The sequence below is a fragment of the Salarias fasciatus genome, chromosome 16 (assembly GCF_902148845.1).
Source record: "Salarias fasciatus chromosome 16, fSalaFa1.1, whole genome shotgun sequence".
Lineage (NCBI taxonomy): Eukaryota > Metazoa > Chordata > Actinopteri > Blenniiformes > Blenniidae > Salarias > Salarias fasciatus.
In genome coordinates this window covers 22,936,866-22,952,626 of record NC_043760.1, presented here as the reverse complement: position 1 = coordinate 22,952,626, position 15,761 = coordinate 22,936,866, and the positions used below count along the sequence as shown (strand labels likewise).

Genomic DNA, 15,761 nt, shown 5'->3' with positions numbered 1-15,761 from the left:
AAGTGTCATGTTGGTTATTTCACAACAAATAGAAAAGAGACAACCTTTGAAATACTTTTTTTATTTAAAAAAAATCCTATATGCAGATATGCACATACTGCAGACAATCAGTCAATTTAAACTTTGCAGTGGACTTCTGAAAGTAGCATCATGAAATAAATGACCTTTTATTACAGCTGCCAGTTTTATTATGAAACAATACATTAAAATAGAAAAAAAAAAAACAATATCCTTGAGGCATGTTCGTTATGTGGCAAAACAGAATCTTTCAGTTCTGTGGTTGTGCAAGAAAAGCTGCATATTCATGTTCTATGTAAAGCACCAAGGTTAAGAGCTACAGATTAATACCAACTGCTTTTCAAATGTTCATGAATTGTCACTTAAAACCTTGAATGGAGCTTTAAACACAACATCATGTCTCTGAGGTAATAAAGTCAGTTGTTGTAGGAGTCAATCGGTCAGTAAAATTATTTGATTAGCAACAAGTCAGCAGTCTATTGCATAAAAACAGCTTTTGTGTGTGTAGACAGATGTGTTAGAGAAGAGCTCGATCTCCTGCACACAAATGACAAGATGCATCACATTAACCTTATCAGGCAGCAGACTGTAGGACGTTCAAAACAGCTTTGAATGGATTCTTCTGTTTTCATCCAGCTGTGAAGGGGAAAAATAAAACATTTAGAAAAGACAAGGAAAAATAAGAAGAATTATGTGTTTCTTAAAATGAAAAACAAACCTGTTCTGAAGAGAACACAAGTGGTCTTGCACTCATCTTCTGTTTCAAAGCGGTTCTCATTCCCACCACAGCCTCCATACCAGAACTGAGCGCAGGCGTTGGCCTGCTTGTCGTAGTACCAGCGGATGCTGTAGTCTCTGCAGGAACCTTGGCTCAAGCTGAGGTTACAGCGGGGGTCAAGCAGAGGGGTCTCTGAGGAGCAAATATTGAAAGAATTTTTAATTTTTTAGGACCAACCAATCAATTCCATACAGGTTTATTTTCTGCATTTTTTTTTTTTTTTAGGACAGTGTAAACTTACCTTCAGGCAGGACTCCACTCACTACGTGCTGCAACTGATTAGAGTTTGAGGATGAGGATGAGGACTGAGATGACAACGACGATGAAGATGATGAGTCTGCCTTATTGGATATGTAGCTTTCTCTCGGGGGTGATAAGAGTGTCGTTTTATTGACAGACATGGTGCTACTCGTCCGCACGCGGGCCCTTATATCTAAATCCTCACCATCGTCATCCTCCACCATCTGCAGTCACACAAACAGACAAACCACTTCAATATAGTGATGAAATCCAGCTCAGGAGAAAAAGCAATTCAACCACAGAATGGAGGATTTTTCTGCAAGGACCTGAACGGGGAGGGGGTCCGCACTGATAGGCAGAGTGAAAGTGTCTCCACGCCCTCGGCTGCTCGTGCGTCTCTGATTTTGGATGTCCTCTTCATGATTGTAACCGTTCCTGTTGTTTCCATGAGGAAAACCATTATTTCCATAGCCATTATATCCGTTAGCATGCTCCCCATATCTACTGTTTCCATTAGGACTGAGCCCGTTGTTTCCGTTCCAGTTGCCATTCGTGATGCGATTGTAAATAAGGGCCCCATTTTCGTCTTCACAGAACTGGTTGACCAGTTGAGACTCCAGGGCTGAGGAGGTAAATGTAGAGGTCAAAGTTATGTTTGAGCACTTTAAAAACTCATATCTAAACACACTGTTGAAAGACTGGTATCCAAAACGCGGGGCTGTAATCATTACCTGGCAGTGTGTTGAAGTCATCGATCAGGTACATGTGCTCGCTGTCTGGGTCAGAAGCAATGAGATTGAGTTCCTGCAAGAACTCGGCCTGCGTGGGATCGGAGGAATTGACGATCCCCAGTGCGTACATCTCAATGTTCGCAGCGTGAGCCTCTCGCACAGCGATGTCCAGTTTGACCGGCTCCCGTTTGTCTGTCTGCCCGTCGGTGATGACGATGGCGACTTTTCGGACTCCCGGGCGTGCGCTGAAGAACGCCTCCTGGGTGGCCTTCCTAATGGCAGTGCCGGTGTAAGTGCCTTCACCCATGTACAGCATTTTCCTGACCGCTTGCTTGACATCCTGTTTGTTCACATAGCGGGCCAGGTTGAACTCTAACTGGACATCCAGACTGTAGAGGACCAGACCGATTCTGGTGGTGTTGCGTCCCACTGTCGTCCCGTCCACCAACCTTGTGACAAAGTCTTTGATTATTTCAAAGTTCTCTGGGCCGACGCTCTCTGAACTGTCGATGACAAACACCAGCTCCATCGGGCTTTCCTTGCACTTGACGCCACAGCCTGAAAATAACAAGCTCCAGTTAAGGCTGGACCACTGATTGGTTCTCTCATTTATTTAATGCTAAATGCTAATTTTTGTGTCTGCAGACATTTAGAGAAGACTGCAAGATGTAAGAGGAGGTACAACACATACAGCATCTTACAATGAAGTCCACAAACAAAAGTCATGGGGGGCCAGCAGTGTAAAAGCCTCTCACCATAATAACAGCAGCATCTCTGCTGAAGGTTAAATTAGTTGGGACTTTCTTTTCATATGCATTAAATGGGGACGCTGACATTTTCAGTTGTAAGTCACTCTGCACATTGTAAATGAATCTATTGGCAAACTCATCCCAGTAGTTTCTGTGACCTAGAAGAGATGGGCGATCTAACATATTCATAAAGGTTAACAGGATCCACAGTGCACTGTTAGGAGATCAGCTTTCACGTGTGTGTGCACACAATATCAGGTTTGGGCCCATGTTTATACACACCAGCCTTTAGTAACTCGGACCCTGTGTATTTAGTGATAATAATAATAACTGAGCTTGTAAGACTTACCACAGATTTCTTTGATCAGTCTAATAACGTCTTCTCTCTGAAAAATACATGATAAGAATTAAAATGAAACGTCTCTGTTCATGTATGCTGAATGTTCAAACACATGCTGATTAACTGAACTCACCGTGAGGCCAGGTTCGCCTTTTGCGCCTGGCCTGCCCTGGAATTAGAGAAATGAGGAAAATAATGCCACGATTCGGTCTTGTGTATTTGAGTTCAATAGATTATGGAGTTACAGTTCCTCTAGAAAATGACTGTACGCAAATATCTTCAAGACTTATTATCTGTTTTACCGATTCACCAGGGACTCCGTGATCTCCCATATCTCCCTTTGTGCCCTTCATTCCCCTCTCACCCTGTAATCCACGATCACCCTGCAGTGATGAAGGATTAATGACTCATTCAGAGCATGTATTAGATAGCAAGTATATAGCAAGTAACATATATATATAAATCAATCACCTTCACACCAGGAAATCCATCGCCTTGAGGCCCTCTCGGCCCAGTCATGCCTTGAGGTCCTGGCTCACCCTGAAATAAAGCTTTTTTTTTTTTAATGGATCACACAGAGAACAGTTCCAACTTTTAAAACAGCCATAAATTATAGTTTTTTCCTCCCTGCAGACAGGTTCTCCATTAAGGCTGTTGTGCAACACATCAAGCATCAGTTAAATATAAAACATCTCCTTTCCTGCTACTGCAGTCACAGTTTTTTTTTTTTTTTTTTTTTTTTTTTTTAAATGAATTCACCTTTGGACCTTGAATTCCTTCTCCTGGAGGTCCAGTGGGGCCAGGAGGTCCTGGTCGTCCAACGTTACCCTTCAAACATGGCAGAGAAGGAACAGTCATGATTGAGTTACATGTAATAAAGAAAATACATCAGTATAAGTAAAGCAACTTCTAACATCACATTTAACCAAAACTAATATTTGTTATATCGTTAGCTGTGACACAGGGCACATTTTGGACTATGATTTCTTAGTGTTTCTTACTGTGAGACCCTGTAGTCCCTCTCCTGGTGGCCCGGGCAAACCTGGCAATCCCCTGAAGCCAATGTCTCCCTTGAACAGACATGACATTGATAAAAGAGCATTTCCATTAATACACATCATGAACAAAAGGTGGAAGATGAACATGAGTTGGCACAAACCTTAGGACCAGGAATTCCCACTCCCTCAGGACCCGGTTCACCTGGTAAACCTGGCAAACCAGGAGGACCCTGGAAAAAACAAAGATACTGCATATCAAAGGAAACTTGCACAGAGCCTTCATCAGGATTTCTTTGAATTTGAATATACAAACCACAGGGCCAGGGCTGCCTTCGCCTTTAGGTCCAACAGGACCTGGTAATCCCTGATGACCACGCTCGCCCTGGTAGACGACAACTGAGTGGTGAGGGGCAGCTCAACATACAGATATTAATCCTGAAATCTTTTGATAAACATAAAGTGCCATTTACTTTTGGACCGGGTAGTCCATGCCCCGTTTCCCCAATATGTCCAGGAGGACCAGCAGGACCAGCATCCCCCTGAACACAGGGCAGCAGAGGTGAAGCCACGACAAGCGGAAACTGATGCTTTGCAAAATTTCTGGCTGCCTGCCACCATGATGATTCACCTTTGGACCTGATATCGACCGTCCCGGCAGCCCTGGCATGCCCAGCTGGCCCGGAACCCCACGTTCGCCCTGAAGGGTAAAAATTACCAAGAAAATCAAGATCAAGGGAATTTGTGATATAACATGTATCCCTTTCTCTACTTACTTTGGGCCCAGCGGGTCCTGTGATCCCCGGAGGCCCATGTAAGCCACGGATGCCCCTCGGACCCTGGTCGCCCTAGGAGAGAGAACCCAGAGAGGCCATTTGAAGAGTTGAGGTTTGCTGTGATTCTACTGTATCGTGATTCGATTGTCCTCTACACAAGTCACTGACTCACACCTTCTCGCCTTGAGAACCAATCCCTTGCGCTCCTTCAGGGCCTCTCAAACCAGGTAAACCTGGTTCCCCCTAAGAGTGAAAACAGAATTGGTGACTTGAACCAGAGCATCGGTATGGATGGTTTACGACTCATTGTAACCCGAGAGTTGGTCACTCTTTCATGTCACCTTTTGTCCTGGAGCTCCATCTTCTCCTGGAAGGCCAGGAAGGCCGCCGAGTCCTGCTGCTCCAGGTTCACCCTGCAACCACGGAGTGATATAAACTGTATCTGTGTTTTAAATGAACTTTGTACTCTGGTACTTCCCATACACTGACGTGAAAGAGGAAATTGGCACATTGTGATCAGGATATAAAATCTGTTACCTTTGAGCCAGGTTCTCCTACTCCTCTCTCTCCTGGAGCACCCTGCTCTCCTGGCAGACCTTGGTCTCCCTGTGGAATAAAACTTAATTTCTAGTCGAACTCATGATACAGTTCCTCTCTGATCTACGTGATGGAGTGAACCATGTTGTGATCCAGACAGACCTTGGGTCCAGGTAAACCCTCTCCTGGAAGTCCTCTGGCGCCCGGCGGACCTCTCGGTCCCTCCACTCCCTGTGCAACACCGATCAATCAGCATCATCCATGAACTCTGTGCTGATACTGCGTTTGTTCGAGCATCTCAGCGAAATGTGTGTATTCATGTCACATTCAGAGGGAAATAATTTAACTGACCTTCTCCCCCTGTAAGCCCACTCCTGCTAGACCAGTCGGCCCGGTCGGCCCTGGAGGTCCAAACTCACCCTGGAGGCCGAGCAGAGCGATCATGTCAATCACTTCATCACCTCTGAGTGTGTTACTCAACGTGATGAACAAAGTAAATCTATCAGACAAAAGGTTTGTTCTTATTGTCCTGAATGACACTTTAGTCACTCCTCAAGTAAATACACTGCCGATCAGGTAAATTGCAGAAATATGTCAATATAGATATATTTGTTGAGCTATAGTACCATCTACTGGATATTATAATATAAACAGATTCTGTAGGCTGAAGGTTTTTATATTGTGCCATAATTCAGCTCTGCATCTGCTACACACTTTAATGAGGATGCATTAAAGATTTTAGATTTAATGTGTTCACTTATTTCCACTGCCTGCAACAACACAGTGATAAATGCACATGATCTTTTTAAGAACACATGGTATATTTACAGAACTTGCAAGACAACTCTATAAAGTAAATTAGATATTGATTTCGTGCTGATTTATTATGACTTATGCTCCACTGTAGACCTGTTCCTGTTAGTGGCAGTGAATTTGACACTCAAACACACTTGAAGCACAACTATTTTTTCTAGCTCAAACGTAGATATGCGTTATACAGCTGTCATCAGCATTTATAATTTCATATTAAAATAAACAGCGTCTCATGTTGTAATCAAATACAGTAAAATATGTTGGATTGTAATTAGAATAAACAAGCTAACAGACAAACAAATAAATAAACAGACGCTAAAAGTGAGAGCCTGAATTGTGTAATATGCACAAATACAATGTGGTGAGTCAGGATGACAGAAGTGAATTCTTTTTCGATGTTATAAAGGCGTGATTGTATCTTTCGTTGGTGACAGATTCATCCACAGCTGTGTTTTATGTGTAGGTACCAACAATTACTATAGTGCCACTTCATCGCTGCCTTCAGCTTTCCCATCATAACCAGGTGTTTCATTTATTGCGCTGCCATCTCCTCCTTCCTCCCTCACTTATTAAGACAATGCTCTTACTGTATGTTTAGCCTGGAGGACTGTCGGCCTTCCTCGTGGATGTCGTTATTGTGTTTGGTATTTACCTGCAGTAGCGACTTCTCTCTGTTGAAATGATTTACAGCCTTACAGCCTACCTTCTCTCCTTTGATGCCTGCACCCTGCTGGCCCCGGGGCCCCCTGGGTCCTGGGAGCCCTCGGTCCCCCTGTGAAGCAGAACCAGGTCAGATCTGTCAGTTGCGTCACAGCCAGTAGAGATTGGTCCGCAGCCAAGTCCGCATTGTTCTCCGTATGGAAGAAGAGCGTGCTGGCTCCTGTTGCCATTGATGCAAAATGATGCAACACAGAAGGAATGGCACTACATTACTCGACTGCATGATTTTTATTTTTATTTTTATTTTTATGTGTTCTACAGCAAGGGAGATGATCTGATCCCCACAGACAGGTTTAGTACATTTTCAGTGTAATTGCCAGGAAATTATACATGTCTATGAGAAGTGTTTAACTGCTTCAGGATTTATTTTCCTAGAGCTACCTTTGGCAAACAGAAGTGCACTCAGACAGCTGCAACATCGTAAATATACTCCTGTTGCCAAATCCCGCCACATGTTTGATCTTGAACTGCAACAGTGAGCAGGTATTAATAAAACCCTTTTAACATGCCCCTCCTATCTGTGTATTATACAACCTTCACTGCTTGTGGCCATGGCGACGATTCTATAAGAGAGATTAACGCAGAGCCTGGATTATGGTGCTAAATGATCTGGTGAACAGGTTCACTCCCAGTTCTCCTGATCTGGGAGCAGAGTGTGGCGCAGCAAGTTGCAGCATGGAGGGAAGCAGAGTTTCTGTATCAACAGCCAAAAGAGCCATTTGACATTTGAATGAACATCGGAGATGTCACTCAGTGAGCTGGAACAGAGGATCATTCTGACAGATGTGTGTCAGCTATGAACTCTGGAATGACCCAGTTCCTGAAAGGATCCATTAGCTGCACCCTTTCATACCCTCATAATCCAATGACTGAGTAATATGTGACTGTAGTTTCTCACTTTTTCATAGTTAAACATGTTTTTATTCTACATATAGAGAGTTATATTAGAGTGTTGTAGTTGGTGTGTTTTCTGTGATGCTATGAAAAATTTCTTATTGCCAAACCGCTACTACCAAGGCACCAGTCATAACCAGCCTGCAGTACCTTTGGTCCAGGAAATCCTTCGCCGTGGGGCCCTTTTTCTCCTTGAATACCTTGTGGTCCTTGAGGCCCCTGTAACCAAAACCAGAACACAGATAGGACATGTCAGTCAATCGGTGTCAAATCAAAAGACAAAGGACATGGATTTCCTCATATCTGCCGCTGGCTCAGGGACGGACATCACAGGTGACTTACAGGCGGTCCAGTTTCACCCAGTCCTGGAGGACCAGGAGGACCCGGTCGGCCCTGGAAGCCAATGTCACCCTACAAACCCGGAGTTCAGAGTTCAGTTTCAAAACAAAACCTTAACGAAAGGTGACCATGAAGCTAATACCTTATTGAAGATTACTCACTTTGGGACCAGGAAGTCCAATACCAGTTTCCCCCTGAATTCCTGGAGGACCAGGAGGGCCTCGTTCTCCCTGTGAAATAAACAAATAAACAGTTAAAATCTGGACAGTGTGTTGGTCTTTGATCATCAGCTGTAGTTCCCACATGCACTGCTTGAAGCCTGAGAGTCTTCTGCCAGCCTGTTCAGGTTAATCTTGTGAGCTGGGAAACGCTTCAGGACTCAGTGACTCGTAGTTTGTTAAAGTGTGTATTAAAGATAGATAAATGATTATTTTGATCTTCTTGAACGTTTAGAGTAAAATGGGATCACATCAACCTACATGAGACAATGATAACACTGACAACATAAGAGCATTATATCGGAATTCATAAAAGTTACACTGAATGTTGAAAAATTGCATTTAAACTCAAGATTCCTGGCATGTGTGTTTTTGGACCATAGAAGAAGCCGGAGTGTCTCGAGGGAATCCACTCACGCACAGGGAGAACATGCAAACTCCACACAGAAAGGACCCGGCTGATATTTAAACCCAGGCTTTTCTCACTGTGAGTCTGCAGTATGGTCAAATATCTAAATGAGAACAACTTACTCAACGTTGGTATGTATGTTGCTGTTATTTGTGAATTCACTTCTTCACCTTATTTGAACTGTCATTTTATATTGTGAGTGATGTTTGTTACATGTTCCATCAGTTTCATTTGCACGTTTTTCTTCTAAAGAAACATTGCATTTAGCATTCATTAGGTATCATATTCTGGCATGATTTGAGTGTTATTTTGTCCTGTACTGAGAGGAAGTGCGGCAGATCAGAAGGTTTTATTGTATAATTATGGCTTTGAGATGGAGAAGAACAACCTCAAATTTAATAGTCAGAAACATCTGTGTTTGTACAGTGAAAAGTGAAAAGAAAAACCCACAACAGCTGCAAGATACAGTGTGTAGTAATGTCTATGTCTCCTCAGTAGTAAGAACGGTTATGGTTGCTGTGACGTCCAAATTGGGAAAGTGGTTTCATTCAGTTTCAGGTACAACATCAGTGTTTTAGCACAGAGAGAGCTAAGCTACTGTGCAATGCCTTAAACTGCGAGGCTTCTGGAGGAAGAAATTAAGCTACCTGAGGTTGAGGAAAACACATCATCATCATAAGATGAGTTTTATAGTTTCTAATTTATAATAGTAAAAAGAATAAATAGAAAATCTTGCAGTCTTGTCTTGCAGGAACTTGTTTTTTTTGCCGTTAACAAACTACAGTCCTCAGGGACCACCATGACTCTTGTTTATTTGCAGCCTACAGGTTCAAACATGGCAAAACGTTGCTCATGCTTATTTTCACTTATGTCTTTGGATTCCTTGCTGTAGAAGCTGATGATGCTGTAGGCACTTCCTAATCTGTATTTAGAAACAGGATACGGACCATTAGGAGAAGCCCTGGCTGGATGTTTTTGCTGGTGTTTCACCCTCTAAGCTCATGAATAACAGTAATAATGCGGAAGACTTGGGCTCATTGCCAAATTGTTACACAGGAGACACACAATCACGCCTCTGTGCTCTGAGCTGTGGAGTTAATACTCTGGTGCCGAAGGTCCCAACTCTTCCTTATACTAATCATTAAAGGAAACGTATAAAAGGTCACAGCAGACGTGCATGAAGATGTCAAAGCGAGCTGACCTGCTTCCCCTGAGGGCCCTCTGGTCCAGCATCTCCATGCGGTCCCGGTAAGCCCTGGACCAGAACCACACACAGCCGTCATGAGATTCAATTCCAACAATTATTAATTATCCGTTAAGCACGAGGTATACTTCATTGATTCCCTTGGAAAATCCATATCCGTCCATATTCAGAATGGACAGGTGGAAAAAGGTTGACAATATTTATTTGTGTTTATTCTAAAAAGAAGATTTAAAGCTGCCTTAAAGCTTTCATGGACAGTTTAGTGGAACATAAAGAGATGAGTGAGTATGTTACCCAATGCACAACATCTGATCATTGTTTAACTCTACAAACCTGCAGACCTCTGAGTCCTCTTGCTCCAAGCGTTCCCTCAGGACCCTGAGCAACGTCAAACACAGAGGAGACAAACCACAAAATGAGGCTTAAGACTAGAAATCTGAAAATGTAACATTCAGAATGTGTCTCATCAGGAGTGGCCGTACCCTCTCTCCTTTGACTCCTGGAGTGCCACACTCGCCCCTCTCACCCTGTGCAGATAGTGCAATGCTTGAAACACATCAAATGATTTCAAACGTCATGTTTTTCATTGTAAATTTTTGCATACCTTCTCTCCTTTGTAACCCGGTTTTCCCTGAGAATGACAGTTATTGAAACATTATCAAAATCCCAAATAGGACAAAAACATTTCTAATTTACAAGCAGATGAATGTTGGTGATATTCACCTCAACACCCTCCCGTCCGGGAACTCCACTTAATCCTGCTTCTCCCTGACATGGAAGGAATACACAGACTGAATCGATCAAATCTAACTATTAAATAATAATGTTAAATAATTTGGATTATAGAGATAAATTGGTGAAAAGAAAAAAAAGGAATACAATAAAAGGTTTGAGTGAATTAATTGAATGAGGAGGATTTCTAAGACGTGAGAATAGAAAGAAGTAATGTAAACGATCAAATTCAGTTATCATAGAGCAACACGATTATTCTGAGGCAATTAAGAAAATTTCCCAACCAAATAATTTAGAAAACAAACTATGACAGCATTTAAAATTTAGATTTGATCATTTTAGAGAAACACAGAATGAGAATGGTAAAAAAAGGGTGTGAAACAATAAAGGAATTCATGAAAACATGCAATATTTCAGAGGAAATAACAGAAGAGGAAAGGGACTGAATATTCATGTAACTACTAAACATCCACAATAATCACAAATGACAAAACTCTGAAGTTTGCATTGTAAAAATGAAATACTACACTTTTAGTGTAAATAAATGTATATGACTTCAAATAACTGTCAGGTTATTCCTATATGGTTTTTATGCAGATCTGTTCAGATACCTACGGAACAGATGTAAACAAAATAACATCTACCTGAATATTGTAATATAACTTTTCAATGATGACATAAATCACACATTTATTCACACAATATTTGTTACAGTTTTCCAGCATATTGAATGTATAATCAGAAATTCCACAGAAGCTGTTGGGCTCATTATTAGCTTGTGTCCAATAAGTTTTCAGACATTTTTCTCACTTATTTACAGACACTAAATAAGCATGTTCAGGAAAAGCCTGACAACATTTAACCTAAAAGAATTCAGGTGGTAAACGGCAGCTGAAGACGCCCGCCAGCTAAAAGAAGTCATATTTCAAATGTCCACGCACCTTTTGCCCTTTCAGGCCTGGAGCGCCGTCGTCACCGGGGCGACCTTTCTTCCCCTGGAGAACGAAACCAAACCTCAGACATTTTGCATCCTTGCTGTCAGAAGCTGAAATAATTTGAAGATCAATGGTTATCCTGACTGAGTCATGGTGAAATATGCTTTCTATAGGCAGGAATTGTGGGAAAAAGACGAGCGAGGAGAGAGGTCAGTGGCCTGATGTTTAACAGCGGCTATATGACAGCTGAAAGTAGGAGACATGAGGTATCTTGTCCTCATGGCCAGGAGTCATTGTTGTGAGCTGCACCTGGACGGCATGTGTCAGTCGCCGTCCACGAGAAATCACTAGTTGGTGGCCATTAAACTAATGAGAGCAATTATGCGAGCCCCTTAGCTTGAGTGTAAGAATCCAAAGAATCTGCGTTTGGAGAAAGCACCTGGTCTCACAGCTGTGCGTCTGCAACGCGACCGTCTGCCACCGAAACCCCGACCGGGGCCGCCCGTCGTCCGAGGACGAGCGGGGATCAAACGCCGGCTTGGATCTGAGTCTGAATCTGTCTGTCGGGTGTCCAGATGCGACTCGATTCAAGCATCGTGCAGAAAACATCAGGTGTTGCGGCTGGTCTGTCCCTGGAGGTGCCGCTGACCGCAGCAGTTGGGGGTGTAGGTGAGATTTACGATGGCCAAAGGTCCAGTTTTATAGGGAGCGGAGCTGAAAATGCGGTGCCTCTTGTTTCCAGGGGGGACATCTCACGTTGCATGAGAAATGCACAATAAGGGACGGGACACAAAGTGTCACCGGACATATTTCTCTGGGAATGGCAGACTACGGTCTTTCCTCTCCTTCTCCTGTTGCCATAGATTTGGGTTGGAGAATTTGTGTGGAGACCACCTATCCACTCACTCTGCTGGCGCAAATGCCTGGAGGCCATACTGAGAAAGCAGGCAATTATCCTGTCTGAACAAAAGCTTCACAATTACCATTCCTAAAATATCAGGATCCTGTGAAATTTCTCCGCAGAAGATGTTAGGAAACAGTGACAGTTCAAAGGAAAGCTTTCCCTTGTTTTGTGATGTTTCTTTTAAAAGTTTGAGGCTCAAGACTCACCGCGGGGCCGCTGAATCCCCTCTCACCCTTCTCACAGGCACATCTCTGAGCCAGCGGGCACTTCAAAAAAGACACACGCTTGTTTTAACTGTCAGGAAAGAAGCTGTGTACAGTACAAGCCGGCAACTTCACTCAATTACGCATTATTGCAAGTGAAATGTCCGCAGGGTAAGAATAGTGATCGGAATGGATGTACTCACTCCTTCATCGGCCAAGCCAGTCTGCAAAAAAAAAAAAAAAGAGAAAAGATGGCAAATGTTGAAGGGAGTTTGCATCAATGAAGCAAATTACAGATACACATCAAGCTCTTTTCTTCATATTTGAAAAGTTAGATGTTTTAAAAAGAGACATTTGTTAAGTCGAAAGATTGGTTCAGGTTAATCTCTTAAAGAATCTCTTTCTAGCAACAGATAAGTGTAACTGATTGCAGTTGCACTTAAAATGCTGAAAGGTGACATTAATACGTGGGTGAGCACTGATCCCTACACAGAAAACCCAACAGCACTTTCTGAAAGGAATGCAATGAGAGGCTGGAGGCCAAAAAAAACAAAGCAAAAAAGAAAACCCTCAGATTTGCTTTGACAATCTGAAGATGTCAAACAGTTTTTTTAAAAAAGCAAAGTAAAGCTCCAGATCAGATCTGTCATTGACATTCCTTCATCTGTTTCTCCAGAGCATGGTCATCATTCCACCTCTTCACAAAGCGGGAGCAGGCCTGTTCCTGCGTCCGCAGTGATGAATCCTGACAGCCGCCAGTGTTTTCTGCTCAGAGACGGAGCCTCATACTCACTATTTCAGTGACGAGCCTTTCAACGATGTCCTCGTCCTGCAGGTTATGGAGGAAGCGGGAGGCAGGGGAGCTGGCCAGCAATCGGAGCTGCGCGACGTTGGCGGGCTCGTTGGCCGTCCGGGTGATTCCCAGGGTGAAGAATCTGATCCCCTGGTTCTTGGCGTCAGCGACGGCAGTAAAAATGTCAGGGTTCCTGGGGTGGGAAATGCCATCCGTGAGGAGCACGGCGACTCTGATGCTGCTGGGGCTGGACTCCTCCAGGTAGATCCTGGTCATGTTGGTGATGGCGTAGGTGGTGTAGGTGCCGTGGCCGATGTAGACGATGGGGGCGATCCGGGTGCGGAAGTTCTCCGGACCGCTCCACTCCCTGAAGGTCTGCTCGGTGATGACATGGCTGCTGTACTGCAGCAGAGCCACCCTCAGACTCAGGCCGCGGCCGGTCTGCAGGCGCAGGCCCTGGAGACTGTCCACCATGTTCATAGCAAACTGCTTCTCCTGCTCGTGATTGTCTTTCGCACTCTCAGAACTGTCCAGGAGGAAGGAGACCTCCAGGCCACAGTCCTCCTCCAGAATGGCTGTGAGTTCAGAAAACAAGACTCTCTGCAGTCAGCAAACACTTTAGTGAGCTTTGCAAGAGCCCATTCATGAAATGACTCAATTATCTTTTAATTTTTTGACACGGTAAGTAAGAGCAATTATTGAAGAGTACAATATATAAAACACATTTTAAGTTCCAATAAAGCAGTCTGCCATCTTCAAATATATATTGCAGCAGGACTAAATACTTTTCGATAAAATGAAAGAAAAATTGGTAACACTTTACTTGAAGCCCCTCTTTATAACACATTATAAGTAGTTATAAACACTAATACATGATCACAATGCTTTATAACTCACTATACAGCAGTATACAACATAGGATTAAGGTTAGGGTTAGGGTTAGGGTTAGGGTTAGGTCCTGGCATTGTGATCATCTATGAATGTTTATAACTATAGCTACACATGTTATAATGGCATTATAATGCTTTATGAATGTACTTATAATGTGTTATGCAGGGGGGCTTCAAGTAAAGTGTTACCGAAAAATTAATTCACGGTATTTCATTTAATTTTGGTCTTACCTTGTCTTTCTTGAATATTTGCAACCAGAGGTTTGGCTCTGGATTTCTTGTGAATTCTTCTTTCATGATGATAGTCTTGACTCCAGACACTGGGCAGTGCTGCTGCCAGCAGCACAGTCAGGAAGATGGACATCCTTCCTTATGCCTGCTGAAATAAACAAAGTTTTATGGTTGCACACAAAGTGATTTAAAAAAAAAGTGAAGCGTCATTTGCAGTAAAAACTTGAAAACAAAAAATAGTTTGCCGTCCAGTCACTCACTTCCTTTGTGAATCCTCCAATCTAATGTTGTCTTTTGTTTTTTTTAATCAATGCAGTCAAAATAAAAACTTGAGAGAAGTTAATAGGACCAGCAGGCACCCAGCATCCACAGTGGGCTGAAGTCAGCTCATTGATTGTGCTGCAGGATCAGTTCCAGTCATTGTAGGAGACGAGTGTGAGAGACCCTGAAGACACACACGCCTCCTTTATACGGAGGCACCGGCAGACCTGATCCAATGGAGTCATGCCAACACTCCTGCTCTCCCCCCGGGGCAGGGGACGGCTGCTGGGATGAGTTAAAGGAGTAAAACAGCTCTCTGGGGGTTTGCTGTCAGGGATTCTGTGATCACTCCAGGAGATCGACACATTTACAAGAGTGGAACTCATTTTCAAATACCACAGAGTTATTAATATCATGCATTGTACATGGATGATGAATGGATCATACATTTCTCACACTTAATCTTGTTTCAATTAAAGCGCCAAATGCTACTTTATTTGTTTTTATAATTAGAAATGACCGTCTAATTCTTAATGTACTGACACAGATGCTTATTGTTAAATTGGTGCCTGGACTAATATATAATAATACATTGTTCATACCTGCAAAATGTCAGAATTAGGAGGTTCGAAAGTTTAATGGCAATGGCCTGGTCACCTTTCCCTCTGCCCTGGACTTTGGAATGACCATAACAGCCCTGCCTTGGGGGGGAAAATGGTTAAAGGTTCAATGTTCAATCAAGCAATGCCAGGGAGAGTAGAAAAAGTGTTTTTAAATCAGATTCCTGAAATTGATAAAAACACAAACCATACAATATGCAAAAGGAAGATCACAGTACAATTAGTAGATGAAGAGAGCTGAGAGTAGTAGAACTAGTTAAAGATCACTAAATGCTTTTTGGTTCACCCCCATAGAACAAGCAATAAGTAGCAGATAGCTCAAAGTCACCCTAATCAATATCTGCATGTGCCGTTTGCACTCTAAGTGTAGATTTTTTATTGCTGACTGTTGATTTGCTTCTTTTAATTAACTTTTCTTTAAATTTTAGAAA

General features: G+C 42.9%; 1 protein-coding gene across 1 annotated transcript; it reads right to left on the bottom strand.

The window, feature by feature from the left end:
• Positions 1-257: 257 nt before the first annotated feature.
• Positions 258-14,582, bottom strand: col28a2a (collagen, type XXVIII, alpha 2a). The gene is made up of 35 exons (XM_030111151.1): positions 14,450-14,582; positions 13,329-13,903; positions 12,739-12,759; positions 12,539-12,598; positions 11,435-11,488; positions 10,485-10,529; positions 10,366-10,392; positions 10,244-10,288; positions 10,095-10,139; positions 9,759-9,812; positions 8,092-8,160; positions 7,934-8,002; positions 7,742-7,810; positions 6,681-6,749; positions 5,516-5,584; positions 5,327-5,395; positions 5,165-5,233; positions 4,969-5,040; positions 4,802-4,870; positions 4,628-4,699; positions 4,483-4,551; positions 4,325-4,393; positions 4,168-4,236; positions 4,016-4,084; positions 3,858-3,926; positions 3,616-3,684; positions 3,328-3,396; positions 3,159-3,239; positions 2,990-3,025; positions 2,866-2,902; positions 1,768-2,325; positions 1,363-1,658; positions 1,038-1,260; positions 737-928; positions 258-654 (listed from the first exon to the last, which is right to left on the bottom strand). Exons 1-35 carry the CDS (start codon positions 14,580-14,582, stop codon positions 647-649), a joined length of 3,669 nt encoding a protein of 1,222 aa, XP_029967011.1. The 3' UTR covers positions 258-646.
• Between the last annotated feature and the right edge of the window lie 1,179 nt (positions 14,583-15,761).